The sequence below is a fragment of the Sus scrofa genome, chromosome 9 (assembly GCF_000003025.6).
Source record: "Sus scrofa isolate TJ Tabasco breed Duroc chromosome 9, Sscrofa11.1, whole genome shotgun sequence".
Taxonomy (NCBI): domain Eukaryota; kingdom Metazoa; phylum Chordata; class Mammalia; order Artiodactyla; family Suidae; genus Sus; species Sus scrofa.
This window is the reverse complement of record NC_010451.4, coordinates 33,673,925-33,687,862: the sequence shown is the minus strand read 5'-3', so window position 1 is coordinate 33,687,862 and position 13,938 is coordinate 33,673,925. Positions and strand designations below refer to the sequence as shown.

Below are 13,938 nucleotides of genomic sequence, written 5' to 3'. Positions count from 1 at the left end.
TTTTCTAAGTGTTTGGAGATTTTGCTGTTATTGTCCTGTTATTTCTGGTTTGGTTTCAAAAGTCAGAAACTTTTGAAAAGTGTGATTTCATTTCTTTCACATCTATCAAGTTTTGTTTTATGGTTCAGGATTAAAAAGAATAAGTATTTTGTTGCCATCGAGTAGAATGTTCTATTAATGTCCATTTGATCCCATTGATGGTGTAGTTGAATTCTTCTATATGTTTGCTGAGATTGCTGAGACAGATGTGTTGAAATTTTTAACTACAAATGTGGATTTGTTTTTTCCCTTTTGGGTTCTATAAGTTTTTGCTTCACATTTTGCAGCTCTCTTGTCCGGTGCACACATTTAGGATTGTCACATCTTCTTGGTGGATTGACCTTTTGTCATTATGTAATGTTTCTCTTCTGATAATTTTCTTTGCTCTGAAGTCTACATTAGCTGATGTTAATGTAGCCACTCCTTCCTTTGATTAATGTTTCTATAACATTTTTACTTTCGATCTGCCTATATTGTTATATTTGAAGCCAGTTTCTTCTAAATAGCATAGAGTTGGGTCCTTTTTTTAAAAATGTACTCTGCCAGTCTCTGTCTTATAATCTGTAAGTTTAGACTATACTTAATGCAATTATTGATATATTAGGGCTTAAGTCTGCCCTTATTTTACAATTCAAAAATTTCCATTTGGTTCTTTTTTAATGTATTTCTTTCCTTAGACTTCTATTTCTTTGCTGATACAGCCTATCTTTTCATTTGTTTTAATTTGTTCAAGATTGCTTATTGACACATTTTTTATAACAGCTGCTTTAAAATCTGTGTCAAGGAGTTCTCGTCATGGCACAGCGGAAACAAATCCGACTAGGAATCATGAGGTTGTACATTCAGTCCCTGGCCTTGATCAGTAGGTTAATGATCCGGTGTGGCTGTGAGGTATGGTGTAGGTTGCAGGCGCTGCTTGGATCTGGTGTTGCTGGAGCTGTGGCATAGGCCAGCAGCTGTAGCTCCAATTAGACCTCTAGCCTGGGAACCTCCATATGCCATAAGTGCAGCCCTTAAAAAAAAAATCTGTGTCAAGTGATTCTAAACATCTGTTACTTCAGTGTTTGCATCTATTGATTGTCTTTTGCATTCTGTTTGAGATCTTGGTTCTTGCTCTGGCAAGTTTTTTTTTTTTTTTTTTCTTAATTGAAACCTTGGAAGATTGAGAATTAGGTTATGAAACTCTGGATTTTATTTAAGTCTTCTGTTTTAGCTAGCTTCGTCTAATACCACTTCAACAGGAGAAGTGGAGGCCACTGCCTTGCTTCCTGATGCAGGTAATTGAAATTCCTCACTCTACCCTCTTTGACATCCAAGGAGGGAAGTCCTCATGACTAGTAACAGGCAGTAGAGTTTTAGATCTCTACTAGGTCTCCACTCATATTTTCTTATTCCCCACAATCTCCTTTGACACTATTGGGGTGGTGCCCTTGTTCCTGTAGTGATGGTAAAAGCTCTGACTCTTCTTAAATTCTCCTCTGACACTACCCTAGGGCAGAGGAGGATTGGCTGCTTGTTTCTACCTGGTGGGAGTGAAAGTTTATGTTCCCCGTGTAGTTTCCACTGACACTGCAGAAATTTGAGAGGGCAGCCTCCCTATCCGTATCCTGGAGGGTAGGCTATTCAGGTCCCCATACAGTCTTTGCTGACATTGATGAGGGTTGAGCCACAGCTTTTCCTGTGGTTTTGACTGGAGAAGAGTGTTTTTTCCCTAATGTTTTATGTCTCGCTAGGCTGATTGCTTTTGGCTAAAGGAAGAGCGGCTTATGTTGGGATTTTTTTTTTTTCCCCCTTGGTCTCCCCTTATTGGCATTTCCGTTTTGCTGACTCCTTCAGCTCCAAATCTGGGATAGATGAGGCAAAAAGAAAACCCAGGGAACATACTACTGTATTGTTTCTCAGGGTCTTTCAGAGTCTTATGTTTGTTTTGTATATAATGTCTAGGGCTTTTAGTTGAATTAGCAGGAGAGATAGGAAAAAAGAACATTTACTTTATCTTTCTAGAAGCAGAAGTTATTTCTTGTATCTATTTTTTCTTTTAAAGCAAACCTTCTGCCCTGCTTCCCTATCCTATATCTATGCTCTATTTTAGAACCAGACTCTCTTGAAAGCAATTATCTATACTTATTTTCTCCAGTTTCTCTTGTCTCATTCTTTTTTAAACCTATTCTAGCAAGACTTATCCCTACCATTCTTCCAAAACCATTTTTGTCAAGGCATCATTTACAAGTGATTAATCAAATCAATACTTAAAAAACTGTGGCTAAAGCTAAATTGTACTTAGAGGAAAGTCTAAAGCCTTAAATGCTACATTAAATGAGAAAAAAAGCCTGAAACCAAACAAACTAGTATCTAATTTGAGAAGCTAGAAAAAGAATCAACCCAGAGAGAAAAGAAAGGAGATAAAAAGATGTCCAGATATCAGTAAAATTTTAAAAAGCTATAATTGAGAAAATTAAGAAATTTTGGCAGGGTGATCAAAAAAAGAAAGAAAAGGCAAAAATATATAATGCATATTAGAAAATGTTTTAAATATTTTAATTGGCATATTTAAATAAAATATGTGAAATAATCAGAAAAGTATATAAATGACCAAAACTGATTAAAAAGAAATGGAAAATCTGAACGGCCTTAAAATAAGCCATTAAAAATGCTGATTTAGTAGTTAGAAGGTTTTCTTTTCCTCAATGAAAAGGCCTAGGTTTCTGCTATTGAGTTTGGACAAATCCTAATTCCAATGTTTAGTAAACTTTTCAGAAAACAAGGTAGTAGTTCTCATTTCTTATTTTTTTTTTTTTGAGGCTTATGCTATAAGTTTCTTACAAAACTAGCAAAGTATAAAATTTACAAGCCAGTCTCACTTATGAACATAGCAAAATACCTAATAATGTATAAAACAGCTAACATGATTTAGTTTGGTTTATTCTAAGAATGCCTAAACAACATTAGAAATTTATTGAAAATATTTACACCTTAATAAAATTATAAATTACTGCACATCACATTGTTGATTTATAATAGTGAAAGTCTTGGTTAAATCTGAGAATGCTAGGTGTCTACGTAATGAGTGCCGAAATTCAGTTTTGAGTGGAATACTGTTGTTTACTGTAGACAAGACACAATTTTATTGAAGGGCGTTGGATTGATCTCAAAGAGGGCTAAATGTGATTTAGGTTTTGAAGAGTAGTATTTTGTCAAAATGTTAGAAGGAATAGCATATCAAGTAGGTAAAATAATGTGTGCTAAAGCGTAACTATGGCATTTAGGAATGGTAAGTGAAATAAATATAAATCACAGTTATATTTTAAGGATATTGGGACCTGGCAAGAGATGAGACTGGAGATGTGTGCCAATTTTGAAAGGTTTTGTTTGCCTTGCTTCTTGCTAAATAGTGTACTATATCAACCCAGAGAAAGTCAGAAAAACAGTAAATATTTTTGAGCATTCCATCTCTTTAGCTTCTTAAATTTAATGTCTTTAGAAATAACATATATAACTTGTTTGCCTTCTTTTGTATATGTACCTCATGTGAAGTTAGATTCTGTCACTGATTTATTGTGGGTTTTTTGGTTTACTAAAAATGTAGGTATTTGAATTTATGACTGAATCACTAATGAAATTTATTTTCCTCTGGGTTATATGCTAAAATTTTAAAACCAATCATGGCTAATCTCTTTTGCCAAGCTGGTGCCCAAGAACTTTCCAGTGACATTTGTGTCAGACAGCTGATTAACTTTGTTCTGCCATCTTACTTTATTTGTGTTGAAAGCATATTTTAATAAACTGAAATTTTTCATCAAATATTTGTGACTTTATTGGAGTTTTTTGATTGAGTTGTATTTTTTTTTTTTAAAAGAAAGGTTATCGGAGTGAACTTTGACTCTTTTTTCCCCTTTTCCTTTTTTTATTGCATTGGTAGATCAAGTCAACAAGTTTGTTATTCTAAATTTGTGAATCAGAGAATTTTAAACTTCAATTAATTTCATAGATGTGCTCACTTTTTTCTTTAATTGCATTATTTCTAACCCCCAAAGATGCTTTTATTTAATTTTCTTAATTATATAATGTTTGATTTTTTTTTAATTTAAGATGTGACTGCACAGAAAAGTTACAGAACAAATTTGACTTTCTGCGCTCACAGTTGAATGACATTTCTTCATTTAAGAATATCTACAGATATGCCTTTGATTTTGCAAGGGTAGGTGGAGTTTCAGTGTTTGCAGCTTTAATGTATTTTTTTAGACTTGAGACCACATTTAGAAAATTTTTTTAACTTATATTTTAGGACAAAGATCAGAGAAGCCTTGATATTGATACTGCTAAGTCTATGTTAGCTCTTCTGCTTGGGAGGACATGGCCACTGTTTTCAGTATTTTACCAGTACCTGGAGGTATGTATTTTTACTTTGAAAATAATATTTTAAACCTTAATCTGATTGGAAATATACCTTTAACTGAAGAAAAAAAAAAGTAGTTTTTGTTTTGGTCGTGGTTTTATTGTTTTATTGTTGTTGTTGGTTTTTTTTTTTTTTTTTTTCCTCATCACCCATGACTTGTGGAAGTTCCCAGGCTAGGGGGTCTAAGCAACCTGCGCTACTGTACTGACAATGCCAGATCCTTAACCCACTGCACCACAAGGGAAGGGAACAAGTAGATTTTTTAGTATTGTGCTTTTTAAAAAAATCTGCTTAAATTGTTGAAAATTTGTTAAAATGGGTACATATTTGCTGTAATTTTTATTTTATTTTATTTTTGCTTTTTAGGGCCACACCCACTGCATATGAAAGTTCCCAGGCTGAGTCGAATCAGAGCTACAGCTGCTAGCCTACTCCAAAGCCACAACAGTGGGAGATCCAAGCCATGTCTGTGACCTACGCCATAGCTCACAGCAATGCCAGATCCTTAACCCACTGAGTGAGGCCAGGGATTGAACCTGCATCCTCGTGGATATTAGTCAGGTTCGTAACCCGCTGAGCCTCTTGAGAACTCCTCTGCTGTCATTTTTAGATGTGAGTTCATGTTCATTAATATATTCTGTACATAAATTATTTTTATTCCATGCCTTGTACCTCCAACCCACCCACTCCCCCCCCCAAAAAAATGATGAAAATTTCAAGAAATATTTTAGCATAGATGTTCTTTATGTAAAATTAGCTGCTTTGGTTTTTGCGGAAGAGAATTGATGCCAGTGCACAAATCTCAAGCTTCTCAATCACTTTCTGTTACACAGGGTTTTAGGCTAAATCAACATAAGAAAACTGATAATAATATTAAAACTTGGGCTCAAGCTAAAGAATTAGAATAAAGCTTTTAATATTTTATGTCCACAAATATGAGACTGTACTTAAATATAGTGATTACTGAGAAATGTATGCTGAATTTATCAAGAAAATATTCTTTTAGAGGGTTTATCACAGCACCTAAGATCCTGAAGTGCTATGATAGAAGTGCTTTTGAAGAAGATACTGTCCTTTTTTCCATTGCTTTCTTTGGTTTTCTGCTTCCGTGACTTTTCAATTTTAAATTTTTTGGTACTTCTCATCATTTCTTGAATATGGATGCTTTTGCTTCTAAAGTAATTTCTCATAAAGCTGATTATTATAGCAGGTTCCCCAGAGTAGTTTTATTTAAAGCTTGTGATAAGAGACAGTGGTATGAAAAGGTTTTATGTGAATGGGTTTTGTGTACACTTTATGTCTTTAAGCCTAATAAAGTAGACTCTTTGTTGTATTTTTTTGTCAATTTTCCTCATATTAGAAGTTGGGGCAGAAATAAATACGACTGAATTTTAAATATTCTCCTCTAAAAGGAGCTGAGAGAACTAAGTGTTTTCAGGCAGTGTTATGTGAAGAGTGTTTGACCAGCAGCATTTGAATTGTGTTTTATTCCCTCTTAGCCAGTGAGGAAGTATGTTCTGTTGTTACATAACTTTCCAAGGGCTAAGTAGCAGAACTAGGATTTGAACCCTTTTCATTGCCTCCAAAGATGCCACCTTCCAAATGAGGCTTAACACTAATTTTTGTGCGAAGAAATGATTTAATGAGAAGCAGAAGGAGGGAACTTACTGGATATAAGAAATGTTATATATTTTTTATCTCATTGGTGATTATACAAGCATATGCATTGATAAAAATTTATTAAGTTTTACCCTTGCTATTAGTGCCCTTGATGCTCTTTTTATTTCTCAGGAATGAAAGAAAAATAAAGGGAAAAATAACTTTGATAATGTTAACATCTGAATGCTCCTGAGGATTTTCTTAGTAACACAAATAAATAAAAGAGGAATAAATGGGGAGAGATAAATCACCAAAAAGGTGTTATAATTACATTTATTGAAGTCAAGTCCTAATAAATGTTTGTTCTGTACAGCAATCAAAGTATCGTGTTATGAACAAAGATCAGTGGTACAATGTATTAGAATTCAGCAGAACTGTCCACGCCGATCTTAGTAACTATGATGAAGATGGTGCTTGTAAGTATAATGTAATGTTTTACCATGAAAATAAAATTCTTAAAACTATTGAGAACATACATCTATGTTGCATTACCATAAAGAATTTAAACTTCCTCAAAGTTCCTGTTGTGGCTCAGTGGTAACAAACCTGACTAGTATCCATGAGGTCACTGGTTTGATCCCTGGTTCCGCTAAGTGGGTTGGGGATCTAGCATTGCTGTGGCTGTGGTGTAGGCCGGCAGCTACAGCTCCAGTTCACCCCCAATCTGAGAACTTCCATGTGCTGTGGGTGTGGCCCTAAAAAGACAAAAAAAAAAAAAAAAAAAGAATTTAAACTTCTTAACAGAAGTTCTTATTTAATTATGTGGGAAGTGGGGGGGAGGCAGATAGAGAAGATAAGAGAGCAACATTATCAGATCTGTGCTGGTATATGAAATGTTTTTGATTCCTTGGTAGCAGAGCATTATAGCTAAATTTAGACTAATTTCTATAGCTAGAAGCTAAAATTTTGCTTTTTTCCTGCCTTTCCTGGCATTTTTCTATATAAGAAAAGGCAGTCATGATTTTAAAAATAGGAAAGCAAAGCATCAGCTACAATAGCAAAAGCTTTAAAGTTAATATCTTAATACCCGTTCCCCATTGGCAAATAATATCAAAGTAACTTCCCTCAGAAATTATTGAGTAAATATGTAGTGAAATATTTACAATTTTTTAATCCTGCAAATTAAAATATCCATACCCTTCAGCAGGAAATTCAGAATGCCATAAAATAGATCTTTGAAGTAATGATAGATTAAAAATGCTCTAGAACTATGAATTTCCCACCATTAGTTTGGTTGAATGCATTGTTTTAGTGTTGTGAAGGGTTACATAAAAAAGATACATTCCTATAAATGGAAACTGAAATTATGGGCATATTTTTGTGACACTGAAGAAACAAAATACTGAGTAAGGGACAACATTATTTCTCCCTATGTATATTGTCTCCACCCTACAAAATAGTATAAAATTTAATATTTTTAGAAATAATACCTTGGAGTAGTAAACTGTCAGTCAGTAAACATATGGTCTGCAGATGTGTTTCATGTTTTGTGTCAACATTATAACAGATTTTGTGTAAAAATATAGCTTCTGGATTTGTTTGAAAAATTAGAATTTATTGAATTAGGCTGGAACCAAGTAGTGGCTTATGTTGGACTTGTTTTCCAATGTGCTGGTCCATAGTATGCCAATATCTGGGTTGCTTTTCAGTTGTCATTTATTACTATGCTACTCTGCTATTTTTTGTACAGTAGAGAAATACGTCTATCAAAAGCAAGAGAAAAAGTAAGGCCACCAGAAGGTTCTGTGTTTTGAGAAAAGGGCAAGCATATTCTTTGTGGTAATGAGTTTTCCTACATTTACAAAAAAATAAACTCTGAGTTCATTTAACTTGCCTATCTGGGAGTTCCCACAGTGGCTCAGTAGGTTAAGAACCTGATGTTGTCTCTGTGAGGATGTGGGTTTGATTCTTGGCCTCGCTCACTCACTTGAGTTAAGATCCTGTATTGCTGTGGCTGTGCCATAGGTCTCATCTACAGCTCCAATCCAACCCCTAGTCTGGGAACTTCCATATGCCACAGATATGACTATAAAAAGGATAAATAAAATAATTGCCTGTCTGACTTCTATAAGTAAATGAATTTGAATTTGAAACCCCTGTAATATAAAAATATCTTTTTACAGTAGTTTTTAGGTCAGGTATTTATTAGGTACTTGCTTTGTGTTCAGATAGGTCCTGTTAGGTCCAGATAGGTTACTGGAACAATATATAGGCTCTAATAGGGCCACTCCTTTAACAAACATACACACTTCCTGATGAGGTAACAGAAATACTGCATTAAACACTTTTCAAATTGTTTGATTATTAAATGGCAGAAAGCTCTGGGCAGTCGGAAAAGGGGTTAACTAGGTAATATTGACCTGCTCATTGGAGAATTTATGAACCACTTCAGTCTTGAGAAGAGGTTTCTACAAATACCTATTGTGGAAAGTCCCTTATGTTGGAAAAGACTAAGAAGGCACCCATTAGGTAGAAGAGGGAGGCTGGAAGCAAAACACCGGAAGAAGAGAAGGGTCAGCCCCAATCATCATCATAGGGTGTGTGGGGAGTTGTTTTACAGTTGGAGAGGAGAGTTCACTGAATTCTGGCAAAATTGTTTCTTTTATTTCTAGGGCCTGTTCTTCTTGATGAATTTGTTGAGTGGCAGAAAGTTCGTCAAACGTCATAGCAAGAACTGTTGTGAAGAAAATGCAAACCTTTTGATCCCCACGCATGTACAAGCTAATGAAATTGTGAAGAAAATGCAAACCTTTTGATCTCCACGTGTGAACAAGCTAATGAGATGAGGAAAAAAAAATCTAAAGGGTGCATTTTTATTCATATGAAAGACTTCTCATAGTACTTTTTTTTTCCTTTTTTTTAAAGGAAGTTTTCTTGTTACATGTGATGGGTATTGAGCCACACCTCTTCTGAGACTGAATATTGAAGTTTTTGTTTTGAGTTATGTTTATAACATTTATTTCAGAACAATAAAGATTCAGATTTGTGACAAAGGCCTTAAAGTAAAGATGTCCCTTGAGTGTCAGAGTGGTATTTATTTTTGGAAATTTTAATTCTTGTTTTTTAGAGTTCAGTTATACCAGGAATTTAAGGAATTTTTAAGATTTTAAACAGTTTTAGTATTTGGCAGTGTAGTCTGTGGATGTTGTAGCTCATTATATTCATCTCTGCACAATTAGAAAGAATATTTATTGACCTTGACTTCTGTGGTAGTGATTTTCTGATGCAGCAAATAAAATACATTTCTGGGTATTGAAAGTACTCCAACTTTCAGCTGTGGTTTTCTGTGAAAGCTGCCAAAATGTTGTGCACATACTTTATCTGAAAAGTTTAGAATTGCAAAGATTATATCTGGTTATTTTGTTTTCAAACTATTAAATATTATTGTCAGTAAGCATAAATCAGCATCGCATGTATATTCTTAATGTGAATTTAAGTTTTTCTGTATTCTATCAGTTAAAAATATTCCATTTATATTTGAAAGAACAAGGTTCATGTATTAATGGTCTCAAAATCAGAAAATCAGACAGCCTTATGAGAGAGTCAGGACCAGGACTGAAGCTATACCATCATCATTGTTGTTGTTGTTAGTGGCAAACGTAATGATCTTTTAACTGTCATTTTGTGAAAAGGGGAGTTTTGCTGAGGACCATCCCCTCTTTTGGTCATAGGAGAACTTTGATGTTGTGGATTTAGTTAAGATATGTATATCTTAAGATAATATATATGTATATAATATAGGAGAAGAAAATAATAGAGTAAGGACTCATGGGAGAACTTTGGGTGTAACTATGCACAACTCAGGGGTGCCATTTACATTGATACAGTTAGGTTGCTGATTATCACAATTTTTCCACTATTGGCAATAAAGTAGAAGACAGGACAGCGTTTTTTTTCTAATTCATGTAGAAGGCATCTTTGGAATAGCAGCAGGGCTGTTTGTGCATTCCGTTTCAATGGAAGGTTTTTCAAACATTCCAATATCCCAGTGATATGAAAACCCTGTTCACATTTACAGTCAAGTCACAACCACAGTAACATTCCTAGTTTCATTGTATGAATGGAGCAAAGTAAATAGATTACTTTTCCATAATAAAGGCATTTTACTGGGATTTAAAGTAAAGGCTGATTTTTGATGTGGAATCTATTTAATGAGTGATTACAGATTCGTTAAGGGAGAATAGCATTTTAAAGGTGTTTATATGGGGTTTTTTTTGTTTGTTTTTTTAATGAGCTGAGAGAAAATTTTGCTGTTTTACATTGCCTTCTTAAGGAAATCATTTTATCCAACTTTGTAAAACATTGATATATTAGTGGAGAGGAGTTTTTCCCTTAAATGTCTGATAGATAAGGATAATTTTCCTGGAATACTCCTCCCAAGTTTTAGAAGTACTGAGCATACCAACAGTGTTGACTTAACATTATGAATGATGTTTTAATGTTAAATTTATTATAAGTATGGTCAAACCTTGAACATCTTGGGTTTGAACTATGTGGATCTGCTCATAGATCTTTTTCAGTAAATATGGAGTTGAGCTTCTATATCCGTGGGTAGGAGGCTGTATCCATGGATACAGAACCTGTGGATAGGAGTGCCAACTGTGGGACTTGAACATTTGCAGGTTTTGGTATACTCGAGGGCTCCTGGACCCAATTGCCTTTGTATACTGAGGGATGACTGTAGAGCATTTAGATTTTTAAACATTAGAATCTGAACTTCTGAACTTGAAGAATATTGCCCATTTTTATTTAATTCCAAAACATGCAATTTAAATGAAATAGTACAAATTGTCAATTTATAGCCTAACTAAATGGTATTGTCTTTGTCATCTTTACTATTTAAGTGGAATAAGCAACCTAAGAACTTACAGATGACCTTTAAAAAAATAAAATACATGAAACTCTTCACTTTGCTTCCTTAAAGCCAACAGCCCAATTATACCCAAGCCACACTTGCTTTATTTACTCTTATTCCTTCTAGTTCTCTTACCTTCTTGAAGTCATAACATTTACTTGTTTCGGAAGCATACTTTGCCTCATTCAGCTTCAGGTGTGGGCTTGTTCCTTCTCGTCCTTCCTTTCTTAATTTGTATTTAATTTATTGGGAAAGTTACGATCAAGAGGTTACGTGGTAAAAGCAAAGAAGATAGTGTTAAGGAGCCTGCAGTATGAGTAAGAAGTCTTTTAACTTTTGGGCCTCCTCTTTGAACTAATTAGCTTTAAGTGCCTTCCCAGGAATCCTGTTGTTAAAATTTTCAGAATTATTTCTCTTGTATGGGATGAAATACTCAGTGGTGCCTTTTAATTGTAAGTGACTTCCTTCTTACAGAATAACATACAAATGTAATATATTTGGAAGAGAATAGAGCCAGATGTTGATTCTCAGCTGTCAGAGGATGAAGTTGTCCCCCAACCCCTCAGAGCCAGTAGTTTTGAACAAGACATAGTATCTTTAGAAAATTGCCAGGGATTCAAGTAATTTACTTGAATGGGAGGTTTTTTTTAAATGGTGTATTGTGTGCTGATCTGACCCTGTGTTGCCATGTGTACCTTTATTGACTAATTTTTCTTATTTTTCAAATATTTCCAGTAAAATTTTTGACATATACATTATTGACAGTAACAGTATTTTTATGTAAAAGGTATCAGTTTTGTTGATTTAAGTTTTTTTCTGAAATAGTCTAGTGTTTCTTAAACGGGAACTTAAGGGCCTTTAATGGGAGTGTTAGATTGACCCTGAGGAGCACTTCTGTCAAGTACAAATGCCTTTTCATCTACTGAACCAAAAATTTGTCTTTTAACAATATTAGTGCTATCACTTTGTGTGTGTAGAATATCAAGATAGAGTTTTTAAGACATACAAGCTAATACAGACTATTAGCAATGAAATGTTTTACTTTGAACTGAGTATCTCTTCAACAGAATGTCTTTTCTCCCTAATTGCTAACATAAAATTATGAAACCCTTTATCAAAATATATTATGTGCTCAGCTTAAGAAACAAATAGTAAGTGTACTGAATTTCTTTTAAACTGCTTTCTTGAAGTGTACTTAAAACTTATGATAATTCATAATCTGATAAAGTTTAGTTTGGACTTTCAAGGCTCCTGTAGCCTTGGTAGTTTGTAGCTCATCTCTCATATGCTTTACCAAATGTCTAAGAGTATCAAATGATTGGGGACATTTTAATTCATAATTGAAATGCATTTCTTTGTTAAACTAAGAGAAAAGGCTAATTAATCTAAATCATGGGGAAAGAAGAATTCTCATTCTTAATAGAGGAATTCCCTATTCTTGAGATAGTATTACTTCTTGAGTAATACTGGGAATCATTACAGGGAAACATTTCAAAGAAAAATTTATTTACTCTTCTGGAGGAAAAAGAAATAACAGCAGAATAGCATTCATTTCCTCCTGAAAGGCTAGTCTGAATTATTAAATACTCTGGAACATATAATTTTTAAGAGTATAGTTTTATTACTTTCATAAACATTTGCTAACAGAGACAAACAAATTGCTTAAGACTTGGTTTGTTTTGTTGACAAACCTAGTTACCTGTTAAGTAGTACTGCAGAAGCCCCAAAAAACAGTCTTATCTTTTACAGTGAAATTTATAAAGGTTATAGATCATGAAAGATGAATTCCTGCCCTAAGCCTTAGGTGAATTATCTCTGATTCACTATTTAATTGTAGAGACTTTTCTAGTGAATTTTACTTCACTGGAGCAGATCTTTAGATCTTTTAAAGCTTTTCGCAAATACTAGTCTTAATAAGACAATGCATTTGCTGTATCTACCTTACAGTCTTTTGTATCCTGTGTAGATAGTGCTCCTTTGCTTCTTTCCTAGACCAGTTGTTGTTGGCTTTATCATTTTATTTATTTATTTATTTATTTATTACTCAATGAATTTATTACATTTATAGTTGTACAATGATCATGATCATTTTATTTTGTGTGCTTTGTAACTTATTAGAATCTTTTATAATATGGCTCATTTTTGCATGGGTTCCGGTTTACCATTCTTTAAAATATATCTGGTAAAAAGCTTAGGCTTTAACATGGCTATGGATTCTTACCTTACAGTGCCAATTTTCTTGGAGCTTTGTTGTATTTATTTCATCTATCTATAGCTCATAAATGGAGGACTTACATTAAAAATTTCTTAGTTTTCCCTCAAATTGAAGAAATACTGTCCTGCAATTTTGGTTTTCTCAGACTTAAAGTATTAATGAAAAGTTGTACCTACCATGCATCATGGATTTGTTTTAAGAAGTGAGTTAAAGTTGTGGATATTTTGAAGTATTCAGATACCATACTTAATTTCTTTTAAAAACTAACAAAAATAAGCACAATGTATATGTGTAAAACCAGCTTTACCCAAAACTCAGTGGTGTGTTTGTGTGAGTATGTGTAAGTAAATTGAGTATTACTGAGTATTCCCCATAATTTATTTTTCCACCTAGAAAATAGGTTGTGAATAAAAGTGTTTCATATACTTGGTGAAAAGAAAATTTGCTTTCTTATGATTGGTACCAATTGCATTTCAACGGTGAAAGGTGAAAGACTTTTTTAATAATTTATTTGAACAACTTGTCATTTGAGACTTAGTGTTATTAACTTACAAAGTTTAAGTTATTTTTTGTGAGTATTGAATTAAATGCAATTAATTTAAGTACTTAACCTGTATTATTCTGTCTTGCAAATCTAATGGCTTATAGAAAGTTTATACTGTTACTTTTATCTTCAAATGTAGAAACCTTACCCGTTTTGAATTTATTTCATTCCTTGAAACTACTTTGATTATTGAGAGTTTATAGAAGTAATATCAGAGAAACCTGAGTTGG

At 33.6% G+C, this 13,938-nt stretch overlaps 1 protein-coding gene across 4 annotated transcripts in view; it reads left to right on the top strand.

Moving 5' to 3' along the window:
• The window catches only part of DCUN1D5 (defective in cullin neddylation 1 domain containing 5), a 33,125-nt gene extending 19,786 nt beyond the window's left edge, over positions 1 to 13,339 (top strand). For 2 of the 4 annotated variants that reach the window (XM_021062715.1, XM_003129809.4), the window contains 4 exons: positions 4,129 to 4,237; positions 4,325 to 4,429; positions 6,408 to 6,510; positions 8,707 to 13,339. In XM_021062715.1, coding sequence (XP_020918374.1) covers positions 4,129 to 4,237; positions 4,325 to 4,429; positions 6,408 to 6,510; positions 8,707 to 8,762 — 373 coding nt within the window. In that variant the 3' untranslated portion in view covers positions 8,763 to 13,339. Of the gene's footprint in view, positions 1 to 4,128; positions 4,238 to 4,324; positions 4,430 to 6,407; positions 6,797 to 8,706 lie in introns of those variants that run through there. The other 2 variants (XM_021062714.1, XM_021062713.1) reach the window with 1 other exon arrangement.